Source organism: Micromesistius poutassou (genome assembly GCF_964030765.1).
Source record: "Micromesistius poutassou genome assembly, contig: SCAFFOLD_5784, whole genome shotgun sequence".
Classification (NCBI taxonomy): domain Eukaryota; kingdom Metazoa; phylum Chordata; class Actinopteri; order Gadiformes; family Gadidae; genus Micromesistius; species Micromesistius poutassou.
In genome coordinates, this window is record NW_028178908.1 from 785 (window position 1) to 14,256 (window position 13,472).

The 13,472-nt window shown below is 47.7% G+C and overlaps 1 protein-coding gene across 1 annotated transcript; it reads left to right on the plus strand.

Moving 5' to 3' along the window:
* Positions 1-423: 423 nt before the first annotated feature.
* Positions 424-7,507, plus strand: LOC311373273 (spectrin beta chain, non-erythrocytic 1-like; the record flags this gene model as incomplete). The annotated part of the gene is made up of 7 exons (XM_084490067.1): positions 424-620; positions 1,718-1,800; positions 2,359-2,419; positions 3,258-3,559; positions 5,214-5,387; positions 6,351-6,393; positions 6,770-7,507. Coding segments are annotated over 7 exons (1,058 nt in total), but the record flags the coding sequence as incomplete, so codon positions are not given.
* Between the last annotated feature and the right edge of the window lie 5,965 nt (positions 7,508-13,472).

Genomic DNA, 13,472 nt, shown 5'->3' on the forward strand with positions numbered 1-13,472 from the left:
ATCTCCCTCGTCTCCCCGTCCCCCCCGTCTCCTCTGCCTCGCCCCTGTCCCCCGTCTCCCCCCCGCCCCCCATCTCCCTCGTCTCCCTGTCCCCCCATTCTCCCCCCGTCTCCCCCGTCTCCCCTGCTCCCCCTGTCTCCCCCCATCTCCCTCGTCTCCCCGTCCCCCCATTCTCCCCTCGTCTCCCCGTCTCCCCCCCATCTCCCTCGTCTCCCCGTCCCCCCATTTTCCCCCCGTCTCCCCCGTCTCCCCTGCTCCGCCTGTCTCCCCCGGCCCGCCCCCATCTCCCTTGTCTCCCTGTCCCCCCCGTCTCCCCCCCATCTCCCTCGTCTCTCCGTCCCCCCCCGTCTCCCCACCCCCCCCCATCCCCCCGTCTCCCTGTCCCCGCCCCCGCCTCCCCTCCGTCTCCCCCCCCTCCTCCAGTGCTGGAGGTGTGCCAGTTCTCGCGGGACGCCTCGGTGGCGGAGGCGTGGCTGATCGCCCAGGAGCCGTACGTGGCGAGCCGCGAGGTGGGCCACAGCGTCAACGAGGTGGAGAAGCTGCTGAAGAGACACGAGGCCTTCGAGAAGTCCACCGCCAGCTGGGAGGAGCGCTTCTGCGCCCTGGAGAGGCTGACCACCGTAAGGCCCCGCCCCCCGCCGCCGCCGTCGCCATGGAGATGCCGCCGTCGGCATGGAGACGCGCGACGCGAGCACACTAGGGCTGACTAATGATTAATCTAATTCAAATCGCGATGTAATAGAACGCAATATGCAAATTGCAAAGGCTGCGATAAAAAAAAAAAATATATATATATATATATTTATTTTTTATTTTTTTTGGTCATACTAAATAATTATTTATTGCTTTTTAGTGAATAATACAGAACATAAGGAACTTAATACATTTTAAAAATGTCATATTAAATCAGATACGATACAGATATCAGATACGGTAAATTGTCCTCATTCCAGACGGGTAATAATCCTGTAAAAAGTGATGTGAAAGGATTCTGTATAACATAAGATAAGATAAGCAGTGTTGTGAACATGAACTAGTTCAAATTCAGTTCATACAAAAGAAAATGAATAAATTCATGTTTATAGTTCACCAATTCAGTTTTGAACTAGTTCATGTTCAGTTCATTAACTGTTTTTTTTTAGAAACTGAAGAAAAACTGTATTCTGTGCTTATCTTTTAAATGAATCCTCTCCATTACCTGCTGCTCATCACTACAATCTCAAATTGTTATTGTTTGTTTGATATTATGTGTACACCTGTTCCATTCAACACAACTAAGGCAGTAACTCTATTTAATAATCGTGTCATCTGGACCTAAGCATCAATTCAGAATGTCACACAATCTGAACGAGTTCAAGTTCAAGTTCTTTAGTTAAAAATATGTTACGTTCAGTTCAAAGTTCATAGAAAAATTAACTTCAAGTTCAATGAACTAGTTCTTTTGAACTAGTTCATGCACAACACTGAAGATAAGATAATCCTTTATTGGTCCCACAGTGGGGAAATTTACAGTGTTACAGCGAGTGTTACAAAGAGTGTTAAATAGTGTTAAAGAGTGTTAGAGAAGCAAAAGATGCAAATAAAGATTCTGGATGGAGGTTCGGTGGGGCTTATAGTTTGCGGTGGGGGCGTGATCACGTGACGACTCTAATGGGTCGGTAGCCACCGGTGAAGCGGTGGATTAGGGGCTGATGGGCGGGGGTTTGTTCTGCCGTAGATGGAGCTGCTGGAGGTCCGGCAGCAGCAGCAGGAGATGGAGGAGTTCAGGAAGGAGCAGCTGGAATCAGAGAGGGACAGCAGGTAGGACACAGCCCGCCGTGCACCACACCAACACGCACAGGCACGCACACACACACGCACACAGGCATGCATGTGCACGCACACAGATACATGCACGCACACAGACACATGCACGCACACAGACACATGCACGCACACAGATACATGCACACACACAGACACACACACAGATGCATGCACACACAGATACATGCACGCACACAGATACATGCACACACCAAGACACAGATAAATGCACACACACACACACACATCCTCACAGATATGTGCAGGCACGCACACAGACACACAGACATACATGCACACACACACACACAGATACATGCACAAACACACACACACATGCAAACACACACACACAACCACATACATGCACACACACACAAACACACAGATACATGCACAAACACACACACACATGCACACGCCCACATGCAAACGCACACACACACACACACACACACACACACACACACACACACACACACAACCACATACACACAGACACACACACACACACAACTCCTGACCTTGTGCCTGTTCCGTGTTCCCCATAAGGAGAGAGGACACAGGCTTCGTGGAGGACTCTGAGCCCCTGACCACCGAGAGGCAGACCCTGGTGAGTACCTCACCGTCTCTACCCGACGACCGCTGGACCGCGGCCGTCCTGTCACGTCACGACTAGCGGCGGCCCTAGTTATTCCCGATCCCTCCGGTGTGGGATGTAGAGACAGACATGATCACGGAGCAGGGAGGGGTGAGGAGGACACACCGTAGTCGTGACAACACCCTCCCCTCCGACGAGAACCTCCACGTTCGAAAACAGCAGAACGGACGCTTCTAGAGTCTGGTCACTTCTGTAGGGTTTCGTTTTGCTGTTAAGAGACTGAATTAGTTCGCTGATTTGGTTGCTAATTGAAGTCTTTGTTCTTGCATCCCTCACTCTCACTCTCACTTACTCTCACTCACACTCACTCTTACTTACTCTTACTCTTATTCTCACTCTTACTCTCACTCTTATTCTCACTCTTACTCTCACTCTTATTCTCACTCTTATTCTCACTCTCACTCTTATTCTCACTCTCACTCTTATTCTCACTCTTACTCTCACTCTTATTCTCACTCTCACTCTTATTCTCACTCTTACTTACTCTCACTCTTATTCTCACTCTCACTCTTACTTACTCTCACTCTCATTCTTACTTACTCTCACTATTATTCTCACTCTTACTCTTACTTACTCTTACTCTTATTCTCACTCTTACTCTTACTTACTCTCACTTACTCTCACTCTTATTCTCACTCTTACTTACTCTCACTCTTACTCTCATTCTCACTCTCACTTACTCTCACTCTTACTCTTACTCTCACTCTCACTCTTACTCACACTCTCTCACACAATCTCTCACTCTCACACACACACACACACACACACACACACTCTCTCACCCACTCAGTCTCCGTCGGGGTCCGGGGCCCTGGAGCTGGAGGCCGACGCCGACCCCAGCTCGGGGGTCCCCGACTCCACGGCGCTGCTGGTGTCGGAGAGCCTGAGGGAGAGCGTCTCCATGGAGCTGGACCCCTCCCTCTCCCTCGCCGCCGCCGCCGGGCCCCCGGCCGCCGGGCCCCCGGCCGCCGCCTCGGAGCCCCGGGCCGCCACCATGCCCAGCGAGGGGCCCCGCGCCCCGGCCCTGCTGCAGGAGGGCATGCTGGGACGCAAGCACGACCTGGAGGGGCCCGGGAAGAAGGCCTCCAACCGGTGAGCCGAGCGGGACCGCGATGAGACGATGTCATCAGATTGAGATTAATTAGAACGATGAGATGATGTCATCAGATTAACATAAATTAGAACGATGAGATGATGTCGTCAGATTAAGATTAGTTGGAAAAAGGAGATGATGTCATTGGATTAAGATTAATTAGAACGATGAGATGATGTCATCAGATTAAGATTAGTCAGAACGATGAGAGGATGTCTCATTCGATTAAGATTTGTCAGATGCAGGGACATTGAATGACATACAATGAGATGATATCATTAGATTAAAGGTGACATATTATACCACCAGGTGTGAGTGTGATTAGCCGTTACAAGCTGTTTGAAAATCGGCATGTCATGGGACCTTTAAGATTAGGCAGATGCAATGACTTTAAATAAAATACAATGAGATGGTTTCTCATTAGATGAAGATCAAATGAGAGAGAATTAGATACACTACAATACAATGAGATGATATCGCATTAGATTCATCGAGGTACATTTCAAATTAGATTAAGATTCAATTTGATTGCATGGAAATAAGAATAACACGAGGTCAGGTAAGATAAGAAATGATAAAGTTAGGCGCGCTAAGGTAAGGTATGGAAGGTACGATAAGATGGCACTTAATTAATATCGACCGGGACATTCGTCTTATTTCCAAAGACGGAATAACCCCGAATGACCCGACACTTTTGAGATGTCCATTTCCGCACCGCGCGGTTGATAATGGCCGGGTGTCCGTTATTTCCCAGTGTGTCAAATCAAATCCAGATCCAATCCCTTTTGGTAACAAAGTCACTCACTATTCACGCACTCTTTATTGTTTCCTACGAGTTCATTCATTCCCTCAATAGTTTTAGTGCGGCGGTTTCTCTCTCTGAGCGGTCGGAGACGGAGCCGAGCCAAAGCGTTTCTCCCCATTATGAGCTGTCTGAAAACGTTTTGATTGGTTTCATTTCCTTTTTAAATAATTGTTATTTTCTCCTTTTCTTCCATGCCCTCTCCTCTCACTTCCATTCCTCTCCGTCCTCCCAATCTTTGTCTTCTCCCCTCCCTCCCTCCCTCCCTCCCTCCCTCTTCTCTCCCCCCTTGTTTTCTCTCCTCTCCTTCCCCATTATTCTCTCCTCACGGTCCTCTTTTCTTTGCTTTTCTCGCCTCCACCTTCTCCTTTTCTCCTCCCTCTCCTCTTTACTCCACCCTCTCTATCTTCACCTCCTCCCCCATTTGCCCTCCCTTCTCCCTCCTCTCCTCCCGCCACCCTAACCACACTGCTTCTCCTCCTCCTCCCTCTCCTCTTTACCTCCCCCTCTCACCTCCCTATCTCCCCCCCCCCCTTGCCAACCTAACCACACTGTTCTTACTCCTCCTCTTGCCCTCCTCCTCCTCCTCCTCCACCTCCTGCCCTCCTCCTCACTCCTCCTCCTTTTCCCCTCCTCCACCTCCTGCCCTCCTCCTCCTCCTGCTCCTCACTCCTCCTCCTTTTCCGCTCCTCTTCCTTCTCTTCCCCTCCTCCTCCTCCTCCTTTTCCCCTCCTCCTCTTGCTCCCCCTCCTCCTCCTCCTTTTCCCCTCCCCCTCCTCCTCCTCCTTTTCCCCTCCTCCTCTTCCCCCCCTCCTCCTCCCTCCTCCTCCTCCTGCCCCTCCTCCTCTTAGCTCCTGGAACAACCTGTACTGTGTCTTGAAGCCGGGCCAGCTCTACGTCTACAAGGACTCCAAGAGCTTCGGCCACGCCGTCACCTTCCACGGCGAGGACCCTCTGGCACTGGCCGGTGCCGGCTGGGAACCGCTCGCCAACTACAAGAAGAAGAAGCACGTGTTCAAACTGCGGTGAGGAGGTCCGCCGTGTTGGGGGGGGGGTCGCTCTGGGACGGACGGACGGACGGACGGACGGACGGACTGCAGACTGCCGTGCGGACGGCCGGGAAACGATGCGTTGGGATTTGAAAAATAACCGCAAAACACAACGACTTTGTAACACGTCGAGAAAATATGAAATACAACCTGTTTTTTTTCTGATCGATCGTAAAAAATACTTTTAACAACTTTGTGCTGTGGAATATAAAAAAAACCTGATAACACAGGCAACTTTTTTTATGACTAACTGCATTTGTTGAAATATGAACGGCAAAATGAAATGTTACGAAACGCGGAAAAAAACTGTTTCTCTTTGTGTTATCCAAGGAAATATGCAAACGGCCTTCTGTGCGGAGATGACAAACGACAGGTTTTAATTCCGGAGATGGGAGTCAACCTGTTGTTTTGTTGTTAGCCAAAGCGCCTTCAGGGAAACACAGCATTTGTTTTGTTCCGTTCTCTTCCGGGAATAATGGGCAGCGACAGACGGTGCTGCTGTTCCCCTCCTCACGAGGAGACGACAGCCAACACAATCGCTAACGCGTTCGCTCCGATACACTTAGGCGTCGCCGCCACAAGGACTTCGGTTTAGACAAAGTAGCGGAGGATTGTGTTTGCCGTGAGTTGACTTTGCAAACTCTCGCTCTGGGGGTTTGTGAGCCTCGGCTTTCTCCGTCAACCGACAAGGCCCCTTAAATACGGCCTTTAAATCACACAGCCGTTGGCTGAATAACGTCATGGAGTGGATTCAAACGGCTGTTCCGATAGTTCCCGTGTCTGGTTTGAGTCGTCACCGTCATTGGTTAACAAAAACCAATAAACAAACATTGGAACGGGGATCGCGATTCAAGAGTGAAGACACATCGGACCTCTGGGCTGTTGCTCATTGTGCCGGCGTTTATCTCACACCTCTGCTCCTCTGCTCTCTCCCTCCAGGCTGCGAGACGGCGGTGAATTCCTCTTCCAGTGTAAAGACGAGGTGAGTCTACCGTGGCGACGGCCTTGTACGGATAAAGTTTTTGTGTTGATGTTTTTTTAAACGGTTCTTTTAGTTGCCTACGATGGGGCTGATATTGAGCATGAAGATGGAGTTCACGCTCACATTGTCCACGAACGGCGGAGCCACTCAAGACATTTATATTGGAACTAGTTTGACACTTAGTGTTAGCACATGTCGACTGACTGAAGAGTACTCTTCACTCCAGTTGCTTTTTTAGAAGTTACTCCAATTCTGATTTTGTTTTTTTGATGCTTTTGCCTCGACTTTGCCTCAACTTTGACTTTGACTTGAACTGAACTGAACTGAACTGAACTGAACTGAACTGAACTGAGTGTCCTTGCCTCCTCCCCTGCAGGAGGACCTCCAGCGCTGGGGCGCGGCCGTGAGCCAGGCCGCCCTGGCCCAGGAAGGGATGGAGCCGGCAGAGTCCTCAGGGGCCAAGGCCCACAGCCTGCCCCCGCCGCCGCCCTCCTCCACCGCCGCCGCCACCGTGTCCGAACCCCCCAAGAAGGACAAGAAGGCAGAGAAGAAGTTCTTCTCCAAGAAGAAGTGAAAGAGAGAGAGGGAGAGAGAGGGAGAGGGAGGGAGGAAGGGAGAGAGGGAGAGGTGAAGACGACGAAGAGGAGATGCTTGCGTCGTTTCCAAGGCAACCTGGAATCTGGAAGTTGGATCTGCAAAAAAAAAAAGGGACGCGGCCAGAGTTTTATCCTTATACCGTTTATTTCTATTTTTATTAACTTGTGAGGATTGAAGTAGTAGTTTAGAGTCACGATGCTGCCTGTATTATCGCCTGTGTGTGTCGTCGCTATAAGGCCCGCTATGGTTTTGGGTGGGTCCTTTATTTTTTCCCTCTTTATTTTTTATTTTCTACTAAACACAGATTAAAAAAAAAAAAAAAGGACTCAACAAAAAGCACAGGAACGCTCAACCAAAGAACCGAGAAGAAAAAAAGAAAGAAGAAGAAGATTACTTACAACAACGTTAACCTTTCTTAACTCCCTCTCAACATTTGTAAGCAAAGGTTTTTACGATTTTGGCCGCCGTGGCATGCGCTGAGGTTTCTACATTTACGACGATGTGTTGGGCATGACCCCCCCCCCACCCTGGAGAGTCGCCCCCCCCCCCCCCCCCTGGAGAGTTGCCCCCCCCCCCCTCCGACGCTGCCTCATCCAATGGTTGTGAACTGTAATACTGAGCTCGGAACGTGATGTAGGAGGAGGGGGAGGGGGGGGGCTTATATATGCTCACACACACACACACACACACACACGCGGCCCCCCCCACGCTGCGCTGAGATGGACAGAAGGAAAGCGTTGTAAATGTTCTTTAAGGACCGGGTAGTGAGCAGGGAAAACAGTGCGGTACTGTATACACTGAGCACAAACACTGAGTACTAGCACGCACACACGCACACACACACACACACACACACACACGCACACAGCCATGCACTGTGACTGACGCGCTGTGAGGACACGCCGAGATACTCGCAGGTGTAGATTATGGATTATATATTAAATGGATGAATAGTTCACATGCAACTTATAATGTAGCCGACACGGCAGAATCAGGATATTTCTGTTTAGTTGGAAGACTCGAGGACGGCTGTTATTGGCAGCCTATATTTTTTCAACTGAACCGTTGCAATATTTATTTCTGAGAACTTGAAGCATATCCAACACTTTTGAATTTAAAAAAAAACCTGAAAATTGAGAATATAACCCCCGACAAATGCATGAGGTCAGATGATCTGTGTTATTTTTGATATGGTGCTATGGTGATCAAGAACATTCAACTGACCTGCCTTATAGTCGTCTTCAACCTTGGCTTGTAGAATGCATGTAAAAAAACAAACAATGTTATCACAAAGTGACAGGCGTCACGTAACTCTTCACGTATGTTAAATATGTGCACCATATTTAGCCCCAGATGCTACCTGTGGTTAGCGCCAAAATCATGTCCAGGACATTACTGGTTTGATGATCAGCAGAGATGAGTCAAGATCAGGGACAGCCAACAGATGAAGGAGACTTTTAGAGTTGTTTATCGGATACACGCCGCCAAGCTAGTTATCTTAAGTAGCTTCATTTAGCAAGAGGGAGAGAGAGAGAAAAAAAAAAAGGAATGTGACTTTTATATGAATGTACGGGGAAGATAATCTGTTGAAGAGTGGGTCAGGGTGTTCAGATGAATGCCAAGTGAATATAGGCCAGTATTTATCGTTAATATCTCAAGAAGTGGAACTACATAACAAGGACGATTCAGGAGGTGTGCGCTGTATATGAAGCTGGTTAATCTGGACCTTTGTCCTCACGGTGACAGGTGAGATAGGCCCTTAAACACAACGACAGTGACCTCATGTGTATGGGAATATATGAGCTTATAGCGGTATATCTTCAGACGAAACCATGAAAAACCTCTCAAATGTCCAAGGAACAGTTTTGAGTAGTAGTCATTTCATCACTTCTGTCTTGCATTAACTGTTTATACTCTGCATTAATACTACTGAATGATATACTATTTTGAACGTTCATTCTTGGTGGTACATATGTCATACACCAATTACAACCATTCACACTTAAAATCACGTTAAACAAACTGCAGCAACAGCGCCATCTCTGGTGAATCCCCCGGGTCATTGCAGGGGATTTTTTTTTCTGATTTGTACAATTGAGTGCCAAGTGATGTCACTGGCCCCTTTTTTTCAAACAGTATAAGCAAGCCATAGTAAGCCAACAGTAACGGCAGTAACATCGTTCTAGAGTTTGGGGATAAGAGCTTCCACGGGCCGGGACTGGGTTTAGCTATCAGACACTGCCTGACCCCTCACCCCCCCTCCCCACTGCCTTGATTCATGTTCTTGCTACTCCCCGGCCCTACAGTTTAGTGGTTTTTAATCTGCATTTTCTACTCTCTATGTAAAATATCCAAAATGTAGACATGAAATGTCACCTACATTTTGAGCGAATAAATTTTAAAATATTACAAGGCCCACTTTATGTCTCTATTCTTTTGTGATCTGCACACAAAAAGAAGACGTCCGTTTAGACTATCACAATTCTATTTATTGACCTTTCTTTACTAATCGAGTTGAGATTTATCTTAAAGGTGCAGTATGTTTGTTTTGCTGAGGCCATTTGGTATTCGGAAAAGGCCATCCTGATTGGTCTTTCCTCGGGGGCATGGCCCACCTTACTCTACCGACACGCATGTGTACTCGGAGATGCTGCTTTAAAAGTCCCATATTACACCACCAGGCGTCAGTGTGATTAGCCGTTACAAGCCGTTTTGAAAATCTGCCTCTTTCTGTGTTTTAGTGACATCACTAGTGGGCGTGTCCACCTACATGTGTGCTGGATAGATCAGTCCACCGGCCTACCCAGTGGACCGCAGCAAACGTTGCTCATCTATCCAGCACACGTCTTAGGTGGACACGCCCACTTGTGATGTCAGAAGAGGCCGATTTTCAAAGCGGCTTGTAAACGGCTAATCACACTCACGCCTGGTGGTGTGATATGGGACCTTTAATGCGTTTCGTTCAAGGTGGTTGAACGTTAGCAATCGGCTCAAAACAAACACGTTTGTGTCTTCATGAGGTGGAGATTTGCCAAAACTTTCAAGGTGGAGAAGAAATTGTCCAGACATACCTTATGGGTCCAAATAGCAAGCATGCCAAACGAGTCGAAAAAGGTATTACAAATACAGGTTGCTTCTCTCTCAATTCCCGACCCAAACCATTGAGGTTTTGGCCAACCAATGTAGTTGAGAAGTTGTCAAATTTAACACATTTTGAGATAGGTCAAAATGAGGATCAACTTTTCACATCAACAATTTTGCCAAATAAAAAGTTGATTAAGAGATTATTTTTAAATGGGGAGGCCTAGCTGTCACTTATGCGGCTTACAGCTAGAAACTGTTCTCAAGACAACAAGTCAAACACCGAGATGACTTGTGGGCAAACTCTCCCTTCTATTAAGCAGAAGGTTCTGGAGGTCAAGCCTCACAGCAGCCGCTATGAATTGCCTTGGAAAGTAAGAAAGTGACCTTGGCTGGATACAAACTTTTGTGTGTGCCAAATACAGAGCCCTCTGAACCCTGTTTTCTCCCAGAATAAGTGGATTTAGGTGCCGATTTCAGATGGATTACTGGGAGCAACCAAAAAGAAAAAAGCATATTTCAGTTAAGCACTCCAAAATATATAACAGACCTGCCGAGGCCTGATATTTCAATTGTTTTGTTGTCAATACCTTGAATAATGTAGGAGATACCAAAAATAGGTGCCAAAATAGGGCTGATTAAACAGAAGAATGAGACAATGAATTATCAATGAATCGGATTAGGATAAAAATAAATAATTAAAGTGGCGATGTGTAACATTTCAAAGATAAAACACCTGGACATATCGGTAGTCAATGCTGATCGATAGTGATTTGAATTATATTAATAATAAATTATGCTAATTAAGTTATTGACCAATAACAATAAAAAAATTTCAAATATTTTTTTAATAGTATATTAAAAACATGTTTTTATTTTCTGCCTGTTCGTGGTAAAAAAATATTAATTTAAATTGGCCTTCACTTAAATTATATCAGATTATTTTATATGAAGAACCCGTTAAATATCAGCTTTAATTAAAGTTCTGACAAATTGAAATTCATATTTCCTTTTTTATTTATAAACAACCCACAGACAGAAAGGAAGGCTGGCAGACAGACGCATGTACAATAAAAGGCACTTTCGCTGTTAAGTTCCAGATGAGTTGCCCCTGGTAACGTATAAAAAAAAAAAAAGCCCAAAATAAGTAGATCTGTTGATGTTTTAACATCACGTACAACCTAGTCCCCAGGCTGGTCTAGTTAGATCAAAACTGACAAATGAAGCAGGGGTCTATAACCCCAGGAAATATCCAGCACAGAACCAGACTTTGTATTCTTCACAAGCGTTTAATGTGTGTTCTGCCTCAGCAAAGCAAATGAGCGTTTTACCTCGGAAACAAACGTGCAGACCAGAAATAAACTATTGTTGCACCTCATTAGAAGCTCGGATCCTAAAAGCCCTGCCAGAGAACAAACAAGCAGCAATAGGTGAATTTCCTCGTAAAACATCGTGATTTATTTATCGGTTTGTTTTGCCACAGGCGGTACTGTCCGAGCACTTGTGCGGTCTCGAGAACTTTCCATCAACAGATATTAACATTTTTGCTCCAGCTCCGCATATAAAGTGGCTGTTTAGAAAACACAGAGAGAGAGGGAAGGAGATTTGGGGAGACACCGCAACACATCTTTTCCCTCCATCTCCCGAGTTTAACGGGCTACTTTACCCAGACTTCAGCTATTTCTCCTAAATCAAAAGGGTTGGACTCGAGATATACTATTTATATTGCTGTATCGCCTAACACCGTCAAGCCAAAGGCAAAACTAGCACAGAAAACAGAGGCCGGCTACATCGTTCAAACGGGGTAGGGAAGCACAAATTAACTCACAATCATTCTACTGAAAGTAGCTCACCAAATTGAAACTACATTTTTTACAACCAGAGTTTCTAATTAAACTTCGGAGCCACGGGCATATATATGGTCATTACACAAAATGTCAACCGTTTAAAAGAGGTGCAGTTGATAAATAGGTTTATTTTGCAGGCTAGATACACAGCCCTCGGTAGAGTATGTACATCAACATCCTATTGGGGGGGGGGTGGGGGGTGGGGGGGGGGGGGGGTGGGGGGGGGGGGACAAAACAAAAAAAAAACAGCCCTCATGACAGACCTGGCAGTGAATTTAAAGTACAGCATTGACCCGGGCTGCCTTTCGGAGCCCAGAGTGAGCCATCTACTTTGATACGCGCCTTCAGCAAGGCCACGGCCGGCGGGGGGGGGGGTCCCCGTGTTCAGTGTTGTGAAGTTAAGCCCTTCAGGGGAGATTCACAGAACTCTCGCCGACAACGCCCCCCCCCCCCCCCCAAAAAAAAAAACCAAAAAAAAAAAACCAAAACGCTTTCATAGATCTACAATATATAGGAGGAGATTCGAGTCCCTGTAACCGAGGCGCTGGTTGGGTGATGACGCTGCTGCCGCCGCCGCCGCCGCTGCTGCTGCAAAGTGCAGCATTTTTCTAAACGCTTTACAGGCGATGTTTGTGAATTACAAAAAAAAAAAACGGCGTAAATGACGATGGCGGGGTGAGGGGGGGGAAAAAGAAGTGTGTAAGAAAAGAAAGAAAGTCCAACTTTATTTTCAGGTCATTTCAGCTGCATTCGAGCAATTAAATAAAAACACATGATGTCAGGACTAAAGGGGGGAGGGGCAGGGGGGAGGCAGGGGGGGAGGGGGGGGGGGGGAGGCAGTGACACACAGGGGGGGGGGGGGGGGGGGGGAGGCAGTGATTCACGAGGCGTCATGTGACCGGGGGCTCAACAGGGGGCAGTATACAGACACTAGAGCTCGGTTGGTGTCCAACAGAACGACGTTGATACAAATATTAGAAAAATCACACAGACTGTAGATGTGAGCTTTAAGGCACGGGTGAGGGAGAAAGGAAACATCTCATTTAAGAGGAGCAGCACTGGACCCTGGGTGTGTGTGTGTGTGTGTGTGTGTGTGTGTGTGTGTGTGTGTGTGTGTGTGTGTGTGTGTGTGTGTGTGTGTGTGTGTGAGAGAGTCTTGCTGCAGAGGCACAGTGGGGTAGGTTGGGGGTAGGGGGGAGGGTGGTAGGAGCTGGTGTGATCCGGTCCGTCTAGCTGAGGAGCTTGTTGGCTCTCTGGTTCGCCTCGTCCACGCGACATTTGGTCACCTCCGCCTACAAGGGGGGGTCGGGTGGGGGGGTGGGGGGGGAGACACACGTCACACAAATCAACACACGTCACACGACACAACAGATACACTTCCTTCCAGTTGAGTGGGGGGGGGGGGGGCGGAGTGGTCCGGTGGTTAGGGGGGGGTCTGTGAGCCCTCCTTCAGAGACCTGGCCGAACCTCATCCTGCTCATGAAGGCCCTGGTGTCTGTCTGACACCCCCCTGCCCCACTGTACACGTCCGTCGACGGATCTCATTGACTTTGC